Source organism: Falco biarmicus, chromosome 7, assembly GCF_023638135.1.
Source record: "Falco biarmicus isolate bFalBia1 chromosome 7, bFalBia1.pri, whole genome shotgun sequence".
Lineage (NCBI taxonomy): Eukaryota > Metazoa > Chordata > Aves > Falconiformes > Falconidae > Falco > Falco biarmicus.
In genome coordinates, this window is record NC_079294.1 from 32,744,163 (window position 1) to 32,767,091 (window position 22,929).

The 22,929-nt window shown below is 43.4% G+C and overlaps 1 protein-coding gene across 6 annotated transcripts in view; it reads right to left on the minus strand.

Annotated features, from left to right (window-relative positions):
- SYNE3 (spectrin repeat containing nuclear envelope family member 3) overlaps window positions 1-22,929 on the minus strand; it is an 82,193-nt gene that overhangs the window by 37,728 nt on the left and 21,536 nt on the right. For 4 of the 6 annotated variants that reach the window (XM_056345012.1, XM_056345011.1, XM_056345016.1 and 1 more), the window contains 3 exons: window positions 4,460-4,617; window positions 1,368-1,540; window positions 621-930 (listed from right to left, as the gene is read on the minus strand). In XM_056345012.1, coding sequence (XP_056200987.1) covers window positions 621-930; window positions 1,368-1,540; window positions 4,460-4,603 — 627 coding nt within the window. In that variant the 5' untranslated portion in view covers window positions 4,604-4,617. Of the gene's footprint in view, window positions 1-620; window positions 931-1,367; window positions 1,541-4,459; window positions 4,618-16,223; window positions 16,515-22,929 lie in introns of all 6 variants that reach the window. The other 2 variants (XM_056345010.1, XM_056345013.1) reach the window with 2 other exon arrangements.

Sequence of the window (22,929 nt, forward strand, 5' to 3'; positions counted from 1 at the left end):
TGGCATTGAAAGATGAACTAGGATGTCTTACACCTGCCTATTTAATAACTTTTCAAGATGGAAAATTAGCATCAGGCAAAAATTAGTATCTGTATGCAGTGAAGATCTTTCAGATACTGGAACTGGCTAGTTGAGCAGAGCGTTGGGCCACAGCACACTCCCACCTCTATGTTTCCCAGTTCTGCAGGCAGGGAGTGCTGCTGTGGATCTGAACTAATGCTACTTCCTCCAGCAAGGGTGCATGCAATGCTCCCCGGCTCTGGGAATGAGTACTTTGCATGTCTTTATACAAGGATCAGTAATGTGCTGAAAGACAAGGAACAATTCCAACTTTATATAGAGATCACCTAAACCAAGGTTTAGGTTCACTAGGTCACAGCAAGCAGCTTGCAGTTACTTTACAACAACACACTATAAAGCACAGTGTAAGAGCATCCCAATCAGCAGCTTAGCTTGGGAGATGATGGCTGCTGCAAACAGTCCACTGATGGAAAGAACGGGTCCTCCGCTCTGTTTCTTTCTGCAGTCCTACCAGGGAAGCCCTATCACTCAAGAAGCAGATAGCAAACAACACTGTATATTGGTGAAATCTGAACACCTCCCACTCTTTATAGGTGTACCTGGGCTTCTTCCCTGATTCCTTCGTATTCCACACTCATTTTCTTCTGAACATCCTCATCAACGCTGGGGTCACCTATCCTGCTGAACAAGGAAGCACCTTCCTCTAGCAGTCTTTCCAGCAGGACTGACTGATTTAAGACATCATTCAGCAGAACCTGAGCATGGCTCAGCTGCCACTGCTTCTCCTTTAAGCCAAGCTGCAACTCAATGTCAGGCTCCAAGGTCACCCTCATGTTGTGAATCCACACGTAAAACGCATCTTGGGCTTTCAGGTACTCACTCCAGCACAGCCAGACCCACTCAATACGGCTGTTGGGGAGAGCAAGAAGAGAGGAGTTAGATGAAATTATGATGGGAACAGTGGGAATTGGCAAGCTCAAAAGGCCTTCAAAGCAAAGGGCAAGAGCAATTTTAAGCTGCTCTGACTTCAGAGGGCCCAAATTAACTTCCCAGGTCCTCCCTGCTCCAGGGAGTGAACATTCTGTACCAACGTCCCTGTCCTGGCCCAATTTACCATTCCAGACCATGAGGTGGGCTGGGCTGTGAAGGCAGAGAGCACTGAGGTCCCTCTGACCCTCTCTCCCCACACTGTCCCCAATGTGTTCATGGGAATGGGATTAGCAGTGATTGCTGTCAACAATCCAGGCAGCAGGGAGAGGCAGGAAGCACTTTATGGAAGCACTGGATGAGACAACTGCCTCAACACACGAAATAGCAGCCTTGTGCAAAGGGTACCTTTGTCTTACCTGTGACAGTGAGTAATGTATATGGCTGTCTCTTCCCACAAGGCTTTAACGGCTTTCAGTTTAGACAGCACCTCACGCTTCTTATCCTCACTGACGCTGCGAAGAGCAGCATCTGCCTTCACAAGAATCAAGTCTATTTTCAAATTGCCTTCTGGTTCCAGTGCGCGTATTTTCTACAAGAAAAACAAATGAGACTGAAAGCATGAAAAGAAATCAAGTGTAATTGATTAAACTCAAACTTTGCTTTTACCCAGGTATCATGAAGACCTGCTGCAAAACTTCTCCTGAAAGGAAAACAAGACATTTTCTTCAGATTTGTTTATTCTTAAACATCCCAAAGAACTGAATTTATTTGAAAACCACGTAGTGGCTGAAAACCACTTAAGTTAGCTACAAAACCCAGATCATCTTCTATCAAATACCTGTGGCTGTGTTTCCACTGCTGTAATAAAGTTACAGCACTATTTTCCCACATGCCAGTCATTCTCCCCCACCTGTCAAAGAATGCAGAGGCAATCTCCACAGGGTATACTGCAACATCTCAATTTTAAGCTCTGCTATAAGAAATCATGAAGCATATTACAAAGGTTTCCTACTGCAAATCAAAGTTGGCTCAGAAAACAAGCCAAGAGAAATTAACTAGTGGAATTTTCTGCCTGCTACCAAATTTTGCTTTGACCCTAAACTGCTAAGTTATGAATAGGTGAAAATGTATATCTTTCACAAATTGGAATGCCAGGAACGGAAAGTTAAGCCATCTAAATTTAAGTAGACTCTCTTCCTCTACCCAGAGATGGAAAATCAGCACAAGTTCTGTACAATGTAACACATTAATTACGTCCCAATTTGCAAGTCAGTTTTCAGCAGCATGTTATCCAAACTTTTGATACCATCAGATTAACTTTCCTTGCTGTACTTCCACAAACTCCTGGCAAACTGCAGGCTTTCAAGTTTGGAGGAGAAGGCTTCTATAATGAATATACTGAGAGCCTCAAAATCAGCAACTCCTTTTGCAAAGATCAGGCCTATGGGATTTGTTCAAAAAAATCATGTCAGTTATTGCAAAGGTGAGACCAAATCACAGGCCTTTGGATCTCTAGTCTCGCATTCTGGGAAAAGACTGTTCCTTTGGCATGTTACATAGCACATCTGCATGTGACATACAAACAGGTGCTTGGATGAACTATCCACTGTGAAAAGTGTAAAAGAATCCAGGAAAGCAGGGCAAAGGGTAGGGCAGGGAAAGAAAATAAAATTCCCAGCAGGAAGAATTTAAGAGTAAAGCTGTATTCTAAGCCTGACATTTTTCTAGCAAGTGAAAGCAAACAACAGCTGGAGAGAAAGCAGTGGCTGTACAGGCAGTTTTCTTTTTCAAATCTGTTTTGTTAAATGATTGCTATCTTTGGCTGGCATTTTCATTAACACATTAACAGAAAATAAACCACAGGAAGGAAGCATAAAAAAACCCCATCAAGCCAGATGCAAAAAAGGAACTGAAAAATGATCACTGGATTTGAAAACAGCCAATAGGTGAAGCAGTGAGCACATCACAAAGACGCATGAGCTGGACAGGAAAGCCAGGCCCAGAAAGGAGGCAGGATGATGGAGCAGGAGGTGGATAATGTGCACACAGGAAGAGAGAACAGACACTTTTTATTCTTCAGAATGATGAATTTCCAAAGTCTGAATTGAAAAATTTTTCTGACATGATTTTTGCAAGTTATAGACCTCCTTCAAAGCCCACAGAAGTCAACAGGCTTCAGTTCAGGCCATATTAAATCACCACAAACCTCTAAAACTTACATCTTCTTATCTCTGCCCTGAATGCACCCCTTTTGCCAAACTACCACTCTTCCTACTTCAGTTCTTGTGTTTCTTGAATGTTTTTTGAGAGTGTACATATTATAGTTCCCCAGACAAAAGGAATGGGTGAAAATAATTCAAGGGCAGAAATAAATCCTTAGACCAAGACAAAATAGTTCAGTTTTTCATGACTGACAGGCAAGTCTAGCCATCATCCATCACTCCATGAACAGTCTTTATATTATGCCAGAAGCAAGATCCAGCCGCTAATGAGCCACAGTTAAGGAAATAGGCTGAAGACATTTCTGTACAATCATGTAAACTACCTCATCCTCCCTGTAAGCCTGCAACATTTTTCTGGAGTTGTTAAACTTCAGAAGCAGCAGTCCAAACACAAGCAGACACACACACAAAAAGAGACTTTTGGGTAAATAATGATGGGAAAGATTTGGCCAATTAATTCAAAGAACAGACTAGTTGGAATTAAATGCAATATAAATACAAAAATAGTTTCAGTGTTAATCATAAAATACCACCACTCCCTCTAATCATGAATTGTAGAGATGGGGCAAACAGGAGTGTTTCACTCTTTGAGATTACAAGACCAAGATAACATCTAATAAGACTTTAAAGTAAGGAACGTGAAATCACAGTAAGACAGCAGGCACAATCTGCAATGGGATCTCCGTGAGAAGTGTTATATGCGAGACTAAGTAAGACCAGAAAAAAATGAAAACATTTACCTTTTTGTTAGACAGATTATAAAGGGCAACTGTAAACCCTGTTATCATCAGGGTTTGTGGAAAAGGGCAAGGTGATTACTCTGCAACAGCCCATTACTAGGACAATGCAATCTTTCTCTATCAGTGCCAGAGTCCTGCAGAAGACAGAACACTAATGTGATCTTATTCTCTTGTACTATATGCTGGAGTTTTGCAAATCACTATCTGGTAATTGCAAGCAGCAACTCAATTGTTTCAGGTTTGAGCATGCTCATAGGAAAGCATGAACATTTTAACTTGTGAAACCTGCTGCTAGTTTTGCAAATCAATCTGAAAAGCTTGGAAGCCTGTGATATCAAATTTCCTTTTTCTATGACATCTGTAAACATTTTGCAGATGGAAAAATCAGAATACTGATGTAAACCCACCCAGACAGGACCAATACTTCAGCAAGCAGGGGGAGCTGACAGCTTCCGAGTGGAAAACTCCAGAGTTCACAGCAATAGCTGCTGTAACAATGCCAGCAGTGACAGCCACCTCTGAACCGCTCCATCACTCTTCCCTTACCTCGGTCTCTCTTAGTCTGGCTTCTAGGGCAGATCGAGGTCCCTTGGTGTTGTCATTGATCCTCAGTTTCTCTTGGATGGCCTTCATCCAAGCTTCTGCATTCTCCACGCTACTGTCAAATTCATCCTGTAGCTGCTGAGTCATTGCATTCGAAGAAGCTGAAAAGATATGATGAAAGGAAGTAAGTAGGCTTTGTTTACAACTTAAACAGGAATACATTCAAGGCAATCTAAAGGAGCAAGGGAGAAAATCTAATGATGTTGTGGCTTTCATTTTTAATAATAATACCAAAAAATGTACCAGTATCGCGATTCAGTTCAGCACAGAGAACACATTCACACTGCAGCTTTTCCAAATGAAAATATACCAGGAAATAAAAAGAAGGTGGGGAACTGTAGGAGGCTTCATTCAGTAAGCAGATTTAATTCAGAGTTTTCAAATGAGATTAATCTGGTGTTTGTGGTGTATTCCAGATTGGCTACACCAGTCACAAACACTTTCTGCTTCTTCCCAGAGCCCAGTCAGTACAAAACTCTCCCAGTGCCCTCCCAGGCACATCTATTGAGTACCTGCCACCAGACCAGCAAAACACTTCAGCGCACGCTGAACGCAGAGGTATACAAACCCTTTAAAACCGGTGAGATCAGGAGCAGATGCTTAGGCCCTCAGTTAACTTGCTCTGCTGAGACCATGGAGAGGTTCACTGCACATGCAGTGAATCCAGGATACACAGACAATGGGAACTGGCCAGCAACTGCCAAGACAAACCACTCACAAGCCACCACATGGGAATATCAACACTGATGGATTTCTTCTTTTGCCACCTCTTTTATTCCAAGCTTTTAATTTCCCCCTTCCTCTCTCATTGCTGCTTCCCAGTCAGTGGGAGGGTATGATGGTTGTTGGTTGCTCTGTTGATGTACTCTTGTGTCTTCTGTGTTCAGAGCATGAATTCTCTGCTGCCCAGATGGCCTCCTTTGTGCCTGTACAATAGAGAAGAGCCATCCTACGCTCACCCTTAGGCGCTGCCATCCTAAACTTGACTAATAAGGATGAACCATAACAAATCCCACTGTAGGTCAGCTCTGCTGAAGTGAACAGAAAGATAGCCATTGACATTAAATGGTTTTGGATCACATCCTACAACTACTGCCAGCCAAGCAGTCAGTGTCTCTTGTGAATTAAAATGTTCTTCCCCTTTGTTATTCATCACTGAAATATTCTTGCAGCGCAAAGTTTGAGGCTTAATTACTGAACCCAAGTTTGCTGTGCAGAATTCATCCCACAGCAGCCCCTCAGTCTCCATGAAACAATTCACATGGAAGAAAGTGCACAGTGTGAGAGGCAGAGCACAGCTCTTGGCGAATCTGGACCAGTGGCATTTTGTAACCACTTTAACTCTCAGCAGCTTAGTCTTTACAAGGGAGAGCCATCCTTCTTCTGCCCACTGGCAGAAAGCTTCCCACCATCCTGCTGGTGTGTTCCTGTTCATGAGCTAAAAGGATACACGCAATTTTAGCTGTCCCCTCCTGTAGCTCCCAGCTTACCTTGTTCCACATTAGACCAGAGGAAACAAAATGTTAATGTGCACAACACTGATGTCAGGCCACAGAAAGTCTAAATGGTTGCTTCTCAGCCTTCAGCAGGCTTTTTGCTCAACAGGACCCAAAACAGTGTGAGAGAACCACACCTACAGAGCAGCTACTGCATCACCCACCAGCATTACTGGAGCAGAGGCTGGGTCAGGCCTCCATGCGCAGACAAGCGGAGCTGCATTTGCATGGGAGAGTGAATTCCTCCCTAAGTGAGAGATGTCAGACAGGGCAGAACCCAAAGCTGTAACTCTCAGAGCCAGAGGGCAGTTTTAAAAAGTGTGACCTCACCTCAAAAAGATTAAAGAATAGAACAAGATGTACTGGATGTAGTGAGAGTGTTGTGATATGACACAGCTACTCTCTCTCTCAAATGTAAAAAATATGACAGGATATGTAATCAAAGCTAAAGGAATTGACTTACAATAGTTAGAGACATAAGGATGAAGCCAGCTATAGGAGTAATGTTATTCTCAGTGGACTGCTAGACAGTTGTATCCTTTGCCAACTATTACTGGCCCAGAGCTGATGTTTCTGAACTATAACAATCCAACCCTCAGAAAAGAGCACACATCTCTTTATAGCTGAATGATCAACTCATTTTCACGTTAACATTCTCATTATATCCAGTAGCTGTAGAGGGACTGTCCCCTAAACTTTCCTTGTTACATACATACATTTCTAGGCAAATAGTTTCTGAATGCATGAGCGTAAGCTGTGGCCATTCCAGTTATACTATTGTGAAACAAAAACTCACAGTACATTTGCTGGAAAGACTCTGATGAGGAGCGGCATTAATTTCCTGGGACAGGTTTCTATTCCTGGCAACATCCATATCGTATTTAAAATTGGCTTCAGGTCTCCAGTCATGGAGTAGCCTGTACAGAATGTTACATTACCCTAGTCCTATTTCTTACAAAAAGTAGAGGGCAACCAAACATGGTTAACCAGCGGTGGAAAACCTACTGTCGTTGAACAAACCCCCACTCACACTCTGACCTCATGCTGCTCTCCTGTGAGCACAAGGCTTTTCTGTCCAAAACCCACAGATACACAAACCCACGCCACACACACAGGCGTTCCATGTAAGCAGCCAACACACAAAACCATGAAAAAATGTTAATTCAATATTAAGATCACCAGCTTGCAAAGGAAGAGAAACATGTTGCTGCTCCTATGGCCTGCATAACATCACTGACCGATTTTGACCAAGTAACTCCTACACCTAGCACCATAAAGACGATTACATTTTGCACAGACTCTGACCCAGTGCCCAGGCAGATTACATGGTAGTTATGACCTGCAATACCTGAGGTGGATTTGGGCTGCCTCTCGAGATCGACTGTGTCCTGTCCTCCCTCCTTCCCCCACAGCAGGCAGACACACCCTGGCTGAAACAATCGGTTGTGGTGTTCTGGAGCCAGCTGTGGTGTGCCGGAGCCAGCTGTGGTGTGCCAGAGCCTTTTGGGAGCCTTCCCAGGCATGCAAGGAAAAAGTATGTCTTCTGACTTCTTGCCTGCTTGGGAGGAAGAGCTGTTGACTATCAGAAATTTGGCAAGATCTGTTATTTTTTTGCAAACACTCCTAAAGCCGGGATATATGAGTAACAACTGCCCCATGCAGCACTACAGGCTGGGCCAGAGCGGCTGGAGAGCTGCCTGGTGGAAAAGGGCCTGGGGTGCTGGTTGACAGCTGGCTGAACACAAGCCAGCAGTGTGCCCAGGTGGCCAAGGCAGCCAACAGCATCCTGGCTTGTATCTGAAACAGTGTGGCCAGCAGGACCAGGGCAGTGACCGTCCCCCTATACTCAGCACTGGTGAGGCCACACCTCGAATCCTGTGTCAAGGTTTAGGTCTCTCACTACAAGAGGGACGTAGAGGTGCTGGAGCGTGTTCAGGGAAGGGCGACGAAGATGGTGAAAGGTCTAGTGAACAAGTCCTGTGCGGAGCAGCTGAGGGAACTGGGGATGTTTGTCTGGAGGAGGCTCAGGAGGTATCTTATTGCTCTCTGCAGCTACCTGAAAGGAGGCTGCAGCAAGGCGGGTGTTGGTCTCTTCTTCCAAGCGATAGGACGAGAGGAAACAATCTCAAGTTGTACCAGGAGAGGTTTAGATTTGATATTAGGAAAAACTTCTTCACAGAAAGGGTGGTCAAACATTGGAACAAGCTTCCCAGGGATGTGGTGGAATCACCATCCCTGGAAGTGTTTAAAAAATGCATAGATGTGGACTTTCATAATCATACAGGTCTTTTCCAACCTAAATGATTCTATAAATGACTGCTGCATGAATGTTAATGAATTAACAGTATTTACCCCATTTCTGCAGCATCATTGGGACTAAATGATTGAGCAATACTTCTGGACATGAAATTCAAGGCTCTGATCAGTACAAGAAATACAAAGGAGACATAGCAGCTCCTGGAACAGACATGAGGGGTTCAGCTGTGCGAAGCCAGCATTCACACACCATCCTGCAACAGCAGCAGACCGTTAGGGCTACCTGTACCGTGGTGCGACAGCCCCTGTCCCAGGCCACGGGCTCAGTCGCTAGGATCCCACTGCGCCACAGAAAGCCTCCCCTTAATCACAGGTGCAGTCCTCTGAGCAATTAGTACAAAAATATTTCCATCATCATAATTTTCAAATGCAGGTAGCTGTTCAAAACAGCTCTTCATTTTAATACCACTTGAATCGGTGTATTAATTCATACAGTGGAAGGTGTATTTATACTGCAGAAAGCATTTAGCATCTCTATACATATGTTACTAAATGAGGGTAATAACTATGCATAAGAAATTCTGGCATAGATAATGTGAAGCTGAGCAAAAACAAGTCCAAATGCAATAACACTGTCACTTAGTAGAGGTAAGGAAGAAGCATATTTCAGGGTGCCAAACACCGCTGACCCGGGACAGCTCCTGCAGCATGTCCAGAGGCTATATAGAACAGAAACAGGAAAGTAAGACACAAATTAGCTCCAGAATCCTTTAGCTGAACCTCTCCCACAACACCAGCCTTCCTACCTTCTCTGAATCGCTCTCCATGGCCCCCAAAACACCAGTCGGCAGCACCTGGGTAGGCACACATGTTTCAGTGCCACAGAGGCCATGATGCCTCAACCCCTGCCCAGCTGCTCTGCCAGACCCACTGCACGCCTGCAGCACAAGCAGGGCTTGTACTGGGCTGTCCGTGGCTTGGGCACAGGATATCTGTACCTTGGGAAGAAAGACAAACTCCTGTAGCAACACACACCTGCCTCAGATCAGCATGACCCCTCTCTCCCGCTCGTATCCAGGACAGGAGGATGGGAACTCAGAGGATTGTGACCCATCACCTGTTCCCAAACTCCTTGAGGAGGAGGGGCAGCTGGCAGGGTGCTGGGGCACACACACTGTCCCTCTAGCTTGCCCATGGGCCGCAGGCAGAATACCCCATCACGAATTAATGGGATCCAAAGCAACAGCAAGACAGGTTTTGCTTATGAAACATGCTCAGCTCCTGAGCTCTGACCGGTTTATGCTGGGCTGGGATGGGATGAAGAGGTACAGAGGCAGCCTTGTATCAACTGTGGTCTTGGAGTAGTCTTGCTGAAAAAGCACATAAATTAATTAGCTGACTGCTCTGCATTATAGCTCTTGGAGCCACTGGAATGGTAGCAGCGCCACAGAGGGGCAGGGATGCGCCTGGGTCTCCATGGCAGACCCTGACACAGTGAAAGGCACAGGTCATCTTCTACGTGATCCACCCAGCACTTGCAGGGCCAAATTTCTCTGAGCACTTCTTCCTTAAGTACAGTTACTTCAGCAATCTTTCCAGTGCCTCTAGTAACTCTCACTAGAGTATTGTGAGAGTTACTTACTTAATATTTGTAATGCACTACTGAGATCTTTTAAAGTTATTTTGCAAGTGCAGTGTCTTTTTGTTAGGATTATCCAATTATTTTGCCATGTTCCCCTAACATACTATTTTCTCTCTGCCAAGTCATGCTCCTTTTTTCCTGTTTTAAAAAACCTTCTTAAAATGTTTCTCACAACCACTCCCATGTTACACATTTTTTTAAACCCTACACTTACAGAACACAGGCTTTCAAATGCTTTCAATAGGTCTTGGACTCCCATATTCATGTATTACTTGACTAGTTTCCAGAACCCAGTTCTTACAAAAATAAAAGTACAAAAATGATCCAGGAAATTCACATCACTCACCATTAGGGAGACCACTTTCAAATTATTGAAATACTTCAAACTTTTCATAAACCTTTCCATTTGGTTCTGGGTTTGAACATGAGAAAAAAAAAAAAGGATTTAAAAAACTCACACTGGTCTGTGTCACATTTTATACAAATGCATGAGTGTGGAAGCAATTTTGGTTCTGGGAGTTGTATCTGAGATAATTTAATAACTTTTCATCTTCCCTGGATACTGTCAAGAGGGCTCTGAGAAGGAGCAGAGCTGGGAACTCTGACCCAGCTGCCTCAGGCTGGAACAGAGGGTCAGTTGTTGGCACAGGCCAGGGGCAAAGCACTGACCAGTGTCTTTCCAAAGCTGGATATTCTTGCTCTGCTCCAGGAGGAGCTATTTTGAAGCATGTCACTAGTAGCTGATGCTTTACCAGCGGAAGGACTGAAAGCCTCCAGGGTAGCCACACCCACACAGAACTGAGTAAAACTGCCTGAGTAGGTGCAGAAGCCCTCAAGGTTTCAAATAAAAGGTGGTGTTATTTCCAGCATAATCTTTTAGAAGCTCAAAACATTAATCCTGACAACTTGGCCATCTTCCAACACAGCCTCTTCCTGTGCTGTGTTCAGTGACTGTTTATGACAGTCAGCAATTGTTTGCCCTAATTAATGAGCTAGAGAATAAATAGTGGGTTTTTTTAATAAACACAGCCATATCCTAGTCACAAGCATCCCCTTCAACCAACAAATGCTAACATCATGAGCACATACAGCACTCATGCATATCATAACCATTTCCTTTCCCTTACAACACAATCCATAGGACACCTCTAGCTAACGCAAGACATTGTGCCACAACATGATCACACCCGACAATTCTCTATTTGATACAAAACACTGAAAAGCAGACATGTTCTGTACAGGTTAACTCTCAAAAAAGCCTAATTTTTTCCAACCATTTGTTTAAAGATTAATTTCAGGCTCTGGTTGAGAGCCAGTGCATATGGCTATCTTTTTGCTTTCTAAGACTGCTGTGGAAAATACGTAATTCCCAGGTCTAAAAAGCCATTTCCTAAAAAAGAGACCAAAACTTTAAAATAGTTCTGTATCTGAATAGAATCATCATGTGCAAGTAAGGCAGACTTTGGTCCTAGGGCTATCTCCCCTTTTAGTATCAAGAATGACAGTAGAACTAACTACAGCATATTTTTTGATATACATTTTGATCTTCAAGTAATTTGGAAGTAAAAAGTATAGGTGAGGACTTGTAATTATCAATCTCTCCCCACTCCACACACTCCACACGCACACTTCTGCACTGCCAGGTCACTCTGGAAGACAGACTGGTCTACCATGATTCAATGAGATCATGTAAAATGCAGGTTTCGGTACTGCTCTAGAATTCCTTTTTACCAGCGAGCCACAGTAGTATTAGATGTCTGTCTGGTTTAGATTTTTATCTTCACTGCCCACATTATTGAGGTATCCAACAATCTTTAGAGCACTTATTCACTTAGCCCCCCTGGGGAGTAAGGCTGTCTCTATCCCTTTTAAAGATAACATCTCAGGTTCAAAGACACTTAGTTTCTTGCCTCTAGGCAATGAGGAAACACTTGAAAGGACAGTAAAAAACTGATAATTCAGTTAATAAGCACTGCAGAGAGTGACTTTCAAACTTTTCTAATATATACCCCTTCAACTGTCTCTACAGAGATTTAGTGACTTTAAACTTAATGACAAGAGGCTTCTTTTTCCTAGTTGCCATTCACAGACTCTTTAGTCTGGGAAGTCACAGGTTAAACACCTCTGCTCTACAATTTCAACATAGTTTCTTCAGAGCCAGGGAATCTGCTTTGGAAATTGCCCTGGAAAGGTACCTGCAGGCTTACCAGCAACCTACATCTGGTCAACTTGTGCCCAGCTGTTGAAGTAGGCTGGGTTTCAGCTTTCCTCAGCTCCCTAAGAGTTTCACCATCAGCCAGCCAACAAAAAAGCACTGCAAGCCAACAGCATTAGTCTCACAGTCTCTGGAGACTAAAATTTATGTATTTAATTATCTTCCACTTGTCCTCTACAGACTGTACGATCCCTCCATACTGGGTGCCAGTCACAGCATTGATATATTGACTAATAAACCTCTGTGGTATCTGCCTCTTGGCTAGAGATCAGTGAACAATTCAGAGTGAATAATACATCTGATAAATTGTTCCTCTTTTGTGGGTCATATATTTTGTACAGATAATCTCATTTGCTCAAAGGTGTGGTTATTCCCAACTAACTGCCAAATATATTCAGCAAATTAGTTTTGCTCCGTAGATTATTCCCAAGTAATTCTTCCTTGTGATTCTTAACACGCCAGCTGTGCTGCTTAATTTTGGTTTGGTATCACAACCCTGGTAAGAAATCGCCCATGTTCCCCGGCTGGCTGGCAGCAGCTCTCCCTGTTTGTGCGCAGTCTGTCACACAGCAGCTCCCGAGGGCCACTGTCATTACCAGGACCCCAATGTGTTAAGCCGCTCACACAGAGGGCTTTCACAGCACCCTGCGCTCGGAAGTGCCCTACGGTTAAAAGGCTAATACCTCTGTCCCAAAGGGATTACAGGTGACACATCAGAAGAGGCTCAGCAATGAAAGCAAGGTGCCAGCGTGTACTCAGGGACACGGAGCGGTGGATGGAAGACAAGGCTGTTAGAGACCGCAGAGACTGTGCTTCCAGTGCTCTCTGCAAGCTGTGGTGGTTCCACCATCCAACATCCTCTGCCCAGCCCCTGAAGCCAGAGATACTCGGAAAGAGATCCTCAAGCCCTTCTAGAGCACATGGCCGCAACATGGGCTCTGCAGACGTGTTGGGACTCAGAAGTGTGTCTCACACCAGCAGAGAGGATGCATTGCAGTGAACCTCCATCTGCCTTTGGGACACCTTAAGCTAAAAGCCCTGCAATTCCCTGGGGAATCAGTGTGAGAGAGGGGCATTTCCAAGCAAGGATCCATGCCAGAGGTGGGACAACTTGTCTTCTGCAGGAATCCCACATCCTGAAGAGTCCTACAGTCCTACAAACCTGAAGAGTCTCCAAGTCTGTAACCTTTCCTCTTCCACACAACTGTTTCCATGTTTGTATGTAGGGTTTTTCTGCATATACAATTCCCTCCCACCCCCACCCCCCTTACAAAACCAGTGTTAAAATCTTATTTGACCATCAGTCAAATGCCTCTGAGTAAGCAATTGTGTGCAACCTGGGAGCACACAATTTAAGCACACAGCTTTTAAACTAATGAACTTTTAAAGTCAAGTATTTACTAGAAATGAAGTCACTTGCCAGTACTTAACAAGTATGCTCCTTGCACAGTATCTTTTGCCCCCTTTAGAAGAACTGCTGAAGGACTGATTCCCCAAAACATAAGAGTTCTCAGATATATCTTTCAAAACATTATCACTAGGATGGTGCTAATGAGATATTTATATGGTGAAAGTGAGATTCATTGGAATTTAAAAAAGTAGTTAGGACAATGTTAATTTTAAATACTAAGTTGTTGATTGAAATAAGAATTTTTCTATGGGATCAAAGCACATGATTATGGAAAAATTAGCAGATTTTAATCTGTATGGAACAGGAAGATCTGTTTATCTAAAGAGAAAAATGACTGCTGCAAGAACTAAACACTTGAAATGCTGTCAAAAACATACAGCATGGTAAGTACAGCTAAATCTAAACAGCCAGCAATCTGGAAATAATTTAAAGTAATATATGCGTTAATGATAATGCCAGACTTCATATTATATATATTGTATATATATATATAATACAAAATGGCACTGGTTTGTGTTCAGACAAACCCATGGGTGAACAAGGCCTGCCTGTGTCCCAAACAAAATACACTACTGGAACTGCCAGCAGCCTCATCCCCAAGCTCAGAAACAAAGTAGACCACTGCAAAATGGTGGATTTAAATTAATTTTGAGTGAGTGAGAACATTTCTGGGATTGAATAAAACAGGCTGCTTTCTTATGACTCATTTTTGCCTGAGCTATTGCAGTTTCCATGTCTTCGTCACCCTCCCACTGTGCGTGCTGGCCAGGCACTGTGGGTTGAAGAGCAAGACCGCATCTCTGCTTTCAGCAGCTGCTGGAGTACAAGCACGCTTTCGGTTCTGTTCAGAGACCAGCATGGCCACAGCTCCAGCACTCTGACAGCCCAGGATTTCACAACAGGGATGAAGAACGCCTCCAAGATGAAGCAGCACTGCCTTTTCAGTAGTCTTTTTAGCCTGAGAACTGAAGCATCCTATAGTTTATAGACCTAAAAGGGATTTGAATCTCCTCCTACTGAGTTTAATCAAAACTGAAACAGAGTGAAGTGGCAGCAGGACCCAGCAGTAAGCCACGTTTGTCAGCAGTCCACCTTCAGTGAGGAGGACCAGAGAGTTATTTAAAGCTGTGGTCACAGATAATTAGTACTCTGAGCAGCAAGACTAAAGCCAATGTTTATTCTTCTCACTCTTACATCATTCAATTTTAATTACCTTTTAGAAATGTAATACTATACAAAACCAAAGATTTTTTTTTAATCCTGCAAACACCTGAAAAGATCAGGCAGTTCAGCTGTATTTAGACCCCAACGTGACCTCAGGGCCCACTTCTCAGCAACTTTGAAAATCCCACCCTAAATATTATGGGACGTATCTCTGAGGGTACTGGTTGCCAGAGAGCTAACACAAAGATACATTTAGAGCAACAGGGGTTTATATCAGCTAAGGATTTCTACACACACGCTGGCATATTTGACAAACATCACCTGACAGACGTGTCACAGCACTAAGGATTCTCAAACACTTGAAAGAAGGAAAAGGTGTAAAGATATAAATTCCTATAACCCAAGTAATATGTAATTCTTCTACAAGGAGTAATATACATCATGGCACAAACCTAACTTTGCTCTAAAAGAAATAATAATCTTTCCTCAGTAGTCTCCAAAGCCATCTTTTAAAGATACTACACACTTGTATTTTAAAGGCACTTCATGCCCCTGGAATTTTCCCCCACTATTTTCCCTTTGAATTCATAGATCAGGGCTCAGCAGGTACCTTGCTTAAGGTTGATTCAGAGAACAGGAGAAGCACGTTATCACCTTCCTGGAGGAATACGCACCCGGCTCTGTGACAGGGGACCACTGCTAAACCACAGCACGAAAGAGCCTCCAATGACCACGTTTGGGCTCAACGAGCACAACACAAGCAACAGTGCTTGTGCAAACTATACTCCCTACTTAAAAAAAAACAAACACTGAATTTCTTTAAGCTCTTTTTAACTTACTGAGAACACCAAGCCATGTTTCAACAGTCATACATGGGAACTTAAACCCACGCTAATTAACAAACTTCAGGGAACGGATCTCAGCACTCCCAATTTGGTGAACATTTTGGGGCTGTAAAAGCTGGTATCATGTCTTGAGTGCCAGCAACGCTCCCAACAGACACCCTCTCTGTTACCCTCACTAGCTGCCCCTTTCCTCCAACCCTTGCAGTGAGCACCACAGTAGGCATATTTTTGCTGCTTTTTTCCTGCCTTACACGAAGGACTTCCCCATCCCAACCTGTTGCTCACAAAACAGTTTATTGGGCCTTATTTTATTGCACAGGCTCTCGCCCCCAGATCCTCGCACCTTCTCTGCCAGCACCCTGTGGCACTGGCACCAAGCAGGTGGCAAGGTGCGGGCTTTATCTGGAGACAAGGGCGCAAATGGGCTCATCCTTGTGCCGGGCAGTGCCGGAGCCCTAAGTCACTGTCCTCCCCCAGCAGGCACTAGTTTCTATTTCATTTTCATTATAAATCCAATCCTTGAGATTTCAAGGAACTTAATACCTTTGATGCTTTTCTCTCTCTGGCAAATTTAATGGAAAGTTGAAAACAAGTTCAAAAGTCATTAGGAGCCAAAAGATACAGACATGCTGCATGGTCATAGCTATCTCACTTCATTATTAAATAAAAGGAACAAACCTTGCAAAAATCTTACCAAAATCCTAGGAATTCTGGAAAAAAGGGCAGGTAAAAGTTTGTGGAGATTTCATCAAAGTTCCCTGATGGGTTTCCAGCACGGCAAGCACAGTCCAGGCTGGCCTCTGCTGGGCGTTATGACGGCGGTTTGGCACGGCTGGCAGCACGAGCAAGTCTGGCGCAAAGAGAAACTGGCAGCTTCCTCCGAGCTCACATCGAGGTAGCACAGGATTTCCTTTCTGCCTCCTAACACGTGGTGGGAGGGAAAGAGGGGATGACAACCTAAAGACATATCTGCCCAGGGGAAAAAAAAAATCAAACCAAACCAAAATCAAAAGAAAGAAAACCAGCACGGCATGCTGCCACTGTTTGAAAGGTAGGTAAGATTTAAATAGCAATAATCCCCAGAAACTATCTAGTTCAGGTCATTAGCTAACAAGCTGGTTAATTCCTGTAAGGATTAATGCTTGAAATTATTAGGGCTGACAGATGTTTGCTGAACAGGAATTAGTCCAGAATATGCATCATGAAAACCAGCAAGAGGTAGAAGTGCAGACAGGTACACATCAGTGCTGGGATTTTCAGAAATCATTAGCTCAAGCTCTAACGTAATTACAATTTACGGTCCTCTCCACTTTATCTTCCACTTCTTTTTTACTCTCAGCTCTCTAGAAGGAGATTCCCTTCACAAACTGACACACTAATCTAGATTCTGCTCTCAGTTACAACCATGCAATGTGAAAAAGAGGTTAGCCACTGTTTTCAGGCAACACCAGTGCTGCACAATTTGGCTGAATGAAATACACTTTGCAGATGTTAGCTGTCTCTTGTGATGGAGCACACGATGAATCTTCATTCCCGATTCCCAAAAATTATTGGAAAATTTAAAGTAGCATTCTCCCTTAATTACGATCCCACTGGGTACACCTGCTGCTAGACATTTAGTGAAATCCACTGGTTTGGTCTAGCCACCCCCATCATTTGCATCATCCTAATGGTGTAAATTTAGAAAGCAAGTTTGTATCATCAACAATCTCTCTGGTTTTACAGTTGCTATGTATCACACTTCGTACTACACTGAGCAGCATTTCTAGTACTACAATAGAAGGAGGGAAGGTGGAGAAATCAGTGAAAGCAAAACATGGAGAAAAAAGTTGGTTCAAATTCTACTTCCAAATTAGAAGTTACAGATACAAACAGGGATAAAACTATGAACCTCTCCACCCATTTCAGAATCGGGCAGCACAAGTGAACAGCATGGGGAAAAACTGAAGAGAGGAACACAGATGGGATGAAAACCTAGGTGGAAGACCAGCAGTGGAATAAAAACTGTTGATCAAGCTAACCCTGTGAAGTTACTAATACAAAGGATTAACTGAAGACCAGTAGCCTTGGCTAGGCTGTGACCCCCATGTGCAATGGTAACCCCATTGCAGCCAAACACAGAATTTTGCCACCAATGGTGGAAAAAAACCAAGGGACAGGAGAGGAGGAACAACTTGGGAGTTAGCAACGCTGTCAGTACCTCTAGAGAAGGAATGGATATACCAGTTGTTTTCCAACTGTCTTGAGAGCATTTTGCTAACATGAATAATGCTTAGAAATGATAAGAACATCTCAAAACACATCAGCCTACAGTCTAAAATATACAATGCCTGGGGAAATGCAAACTGGAGAGCTGTCCATTTATCTGAAAGTCAAATCAGGGTTGTTTTAAGACTGTGCTGCTATATGAACAGTAGAGTATAAAATAGCTATAAATGAACCCCTTCACATGCTTTTGCCCTGTTCACTCACTCCTGTGGTAAAATTCCATAGTCACTGTAAATCTGCCATAGTCCTGTTTAAAAAAAAAAAAAAAAGAAAGAAAAAGGACTGAAACTACTAGTACTGAGGAAGCAGAGCTTATGTGGCTAACATCAATACGTATCAGCTTCTAAAAAAGTGGTCTCTTTGGGTAACTAACCTACAAAGCAAAGGAGCCCAGCAGCTACTGTGGTGAGTACAGCCAGCCCCAACCTACAGGCAGCAATAAAAGTATCAAACTAATGGTCAGAAACGCAGCACTCCCCCTAAAACTTTCAGTAAGTTAGTATTACAACGTATTTTAAATATATAAATCCTAGATTACCGCTTGAGTATAATTCCCTTTAGACCAAATTTTATTCTACATTTTATCCACATTTTCAAAGGAAACTGCAGTTTCAGCAAAATATTCCAAATGTTCCCATGACATCTGACCTGCCATTCCCCTGTTTCCCATACAAAGAACACAATTTTCAGTTTCAGTGAGGGATGGGACAGTGTTTTCCCACTCTTCAGGCCAACTATCATTTCTGTTGTGGCAGAGGAAAGCATTTGAATGGCCCCTTCTTTAGCCTGACATCTCTATGTTCGAATATGGATTCAATTACATCTCTAAGAAAACCAGCCAGATGATCTTAGATTACCTGACAGTCTGTAGGCACTGCAAAGCAAACATATTTCTGCAAACCCAGTGCAGCCCATGGAGATACACGACTACGCTGCCCCACCGATTAACCTACTGTACTTAAATGATACTCTGGATAGACTGGGCTCATTGCCCACTAGTCATCTGCATCTTTGAACAGACAGTGATCTCCCAGGTCACTAACTGTTTAGGAGACAGAAGTTGTCACCCCAGTAGGGTTACATGGGCTATAAATTATAAAGCGTTATCTGAGCTCTGACAAAGAGCTATGAAAGCCCTCAAGTAGGAAACAGAACAGCAGAATAAAAAATTTTCTTCCAAGAAGACTATTACAACTGTGTTATATATTCTTACGATTCTGTAGAGGCCCAGGTCCTACCACCATGCTGCAAGACGCACATGTAGAGCAGCAGTGGCATGTCCAATTTGCTGAGGTTATTGCTGAGGCAGAAGAGGCAGAATATGGATACAGACAGACGGGACACACATAGGAGCAACGAGGCGGTATTAGTCAGTGTGAAAAGCCACCGGCATAGCAGCAGCTGCCAAACCATGGTCAAATTTCCATAGACACTGCAGCAAAAGAGTTTTAAGGAGGAATCAGAGAGGTGGCCATGACATGGATTTGGGAAGGATTAGATGTGAGGACAAGACTGGGAGAAAAAGCATGGAAGTGCCAAGGTGAAAGTCTGCCAAGCATTAGTGGAGGTTGGTATCATAGACTGCCAAAGGTGGAAGCTGCTCTCTTGGTAACAAATGAAATACAGCTTGGGGATGCATGGGAATCAAAATATCCATCTTCTGGGGAAGATCGTTTTTCTAACTATATTTAATTCCAAATTAGAATAACATTGGTACAAAGGGACTGTCCATGCAATTCCTACTCCCCAAAGAATCTGGTTTGGAATGGCTGTGAAAGGATTTTTCAACAAAGGAACACCCATGTAAAGCATTCAGGTTGTCCTAAGTACTGGGCTTGGAGGTACTGGCAGGGGTGGCACAGACCGGTGTCAAGTTCTTGGTCTCTCTGGTACAATTTCACTCTGTGTAAATAATGAATCATTATGCAGAACCTAATCATTAGGCACAGCCTAATGATTCAGGTGTCCCACCTGCAAGATGAGCATCTGAAAGATCAGGCTGAGGTAGTCATTATGCACTGTCCCACTCAACAAGAAAAAAAGTGGTTTGACTTTACCAGTTAGCATTCAAAAAAAACCCCAAAACCAAAAAAAACCTAACCAAAAAACCACCCCACTACCCCACCACCCCCAAAACCAAACCCTGAAAAATGTCAGATCTGATTTGCGCAAGACTAAAAGAACTGAGATGTGGGTTAGCTGCTGCTATACTTGCTTAACTGAAGAAAACACCTTTTGCAAATCCCCCAAATAAGGTGTAACCTGCCAGTAGCAATAACCTAAAAGTGCTTCGTAAATACCAGAGTGATAGATGACACGAGAAGGGCACACTATAGAAAACAATTACACGTGGAACACTGAAGCAGCCTGTTCACACCCAGGTAAATTCCTCAGCACTGACTAACTACAACTATTCAACACTAGCAGGGCTTTATTAAAAAAAAAAAATAAAAAAACTGTGGCATTTAAAGTATTAGGATTAAATGTATTCATGTAATTACTTACAAAAATGTTTTTTATAAGCACTTTCAGCTCTTTCAGCAGACAGCAAATGCTACTTCGCCCTACAGACCAGAATGACAGTACCAGCCCTCCTCCATGGTTATGTATTCTCAAAATACACAACAGCTGGACAAGTAAACAGGGGAGAGGAGAAATAAAAGTAATGCTGAAGGCAAGAGTATCCTTCAGGTTGCTGGTAGCCCCATCCCAAGCTATGTAACTGCCATCAGGTGGTTATGGTGTAGAAGCATCATGACAAGAGACACCTCTAAGGGAGTGCCTGAAGAAGGCGTATTTTGTAAATGGACAAAAGATGTTCCTACTCATGTTCCATGGCACTGGAGAAGGTATCTTGCACTGTAGGCGAAACAGGGGTGTGCACAGCAAGATCTAGGCTGGTGCGCAGTGATGAAAGCTAGCCATACCTCAGGCAGCGGTGGGGTGGCACAACTGTTGTTGCCCCACACAACCCAGGATGCAGGCAGTTGCCAGGCAATGCCAGGGACACACTCCTGCTCCCTCACCTCCTGACAGTAACTCCCTCTTACCGCTTTACCATCACTCTCTTTCCTCCTTCTTCTTTGTCTCCCTGGTTATTAATTTATTGATCCTACACTTACCCATGAGCTTCTCTCGGGGCAGGGAACAATCATTTTGGGGCTTTCCATAACGGGGCCATTTTTCTGACAAGGACTTTTAGATCTGGACCAAGAGCTCAGTGCCAATGGCATTGCCTTACAACTGAAGTGCTTCAGAGGAAAAGCAGTCATACCTGGGGTTGGATTTGAGAAAATCTGGGTAAAGAAACTAATTCTACACCAAAACTGTCTTAAAATAATTAAGTTGTAACTAGGGAACAAGGATGTGAGAGGAGGGGGAAAACATTCTATAAGACAGGAATTTATCTTGTAGGGGAAAAAAAAAACAAAACAGAGAAGTTTGAAATTTTTTCCTTTCTTTCAGATTGAAGAAATTTTCTGTAGATTGGTATTTCACACCAGCAGCATGCGCCCACTGACAGAACAACTAATGGCAGGTCTATAATCTGAGAATACATGGGGAAATCCCTGGCTCCAGTGAAGCCACGGGCAATATCATCACAGAGCCAAGATTTCCACCCTCACTCCTGTGGACTTAAAAGACAAGGTAACAAGAAAATTTTTCCTTCGGAGCTCTCTTTATCTGGAGATCTAAATTAACCCCAGTGCTTCTCTGGTGTTTTCTGAGCTAGCGTTATTAACTGTGTGCTTCACACCAAGCCTGTGCTTAACCCGCTGCAGCTATAGACCAATTCTGCTGACTTACATAAGAAACATCACCTACTTTTGCCAACCACTGTCACCTGCCATTCATACAACCACTACCACGTTCCCACAGAGACTCAAGACTGCTCATGCAAAGAGATTTCTCCATTAAGAAAAGATCAGTCATCTAAGTTAAAGGAAATGCACTGCCCGGGGAAGAACTGACAGCTCCAAAGACTGGTTTCTTTTACTTACAGAATCTTTAAGGCAGGGGCACATATCCTCACATGACCCTGCCTTTCCCTCTAACTGACTTGAAAACACAGTGGGTACATCAGTGCCTGTACACTTCCCACCTTCAGCTTCCCTGAACCTCTTCAGGCTGTACAGACAACGGGGTACAAAGCCTGGATAAAGACCAGTGGTTACATCTCTTAAACTACTCCTCAGTCAGAGGCACCATGTTTTTCTGCTCGGATTGCCCCATCATAATGGCAGGAAAACAAAAGACAAGCCTGCTTTGATTCATGTATCACTTCCACGTAAGGTTGAGAGAAAAGTTTTTGTTTCTCCACAAAAGTGGAGAGAAAAAAAGTAACCCCTACACTTTTTTCACAGCTTACCCTCTTAATTACTGTTGTGTCAGTCCAGCTGAGTGAGTAGGTGAGTCAGTGTGTGAGAATCTCATAGAGTAAAAGTTCCAGTCTTGTTGGTTTTTAAATAAACCCAAATATCCAGATACACTATGGGTGGTTTACTCTGTCTCACCTGTGACACCCTCCAACCTGGTACCTACAGTGCAGCTGCCACACACATCAAGCGTACCCTGTAAGATGGGATGTTAGTAGTGTCCTCACTTCACAGATGGAGACAGTGGTGCTCTCAGCAGCATCTATTTTTCAAGCATAGCCTCTGACAAGACAGTGCCAGACTCAACAACACATGAAGCACTCAACATCACTGGTGCCATTTTAAACCTCTGATTGCACACGCTCCTTCAGCATCATAGACCAAACCTATGACAGGCAAAGCTGCATCGGGGGGGTTTAGACTGGACATTAGGAAGCATTTCTTTACTGAGAGGATGGTCAAACACTGGTACGGGTTTCCTAGAGCGGTGGTTGATGACCCAAACCTGTCAGTGTTTAAGAGGCATTTGGACAGTGCCCTTAATAACATGCTTTAACTTTTGGCCAGTCCTGAAAGTGGTCAGGCAGTTGGACTAGGTGATTGTTGTAGGTCCCTTCCAGCTGAAATAGTATATTCTATTATTACCATCATTATCAGCTGCAAGGGGAGCAGTATGTATCCTTATGTAAAGTGTTTCTACGATTCCCCGGTGACAGGCACTACATCTACTAAATATAACA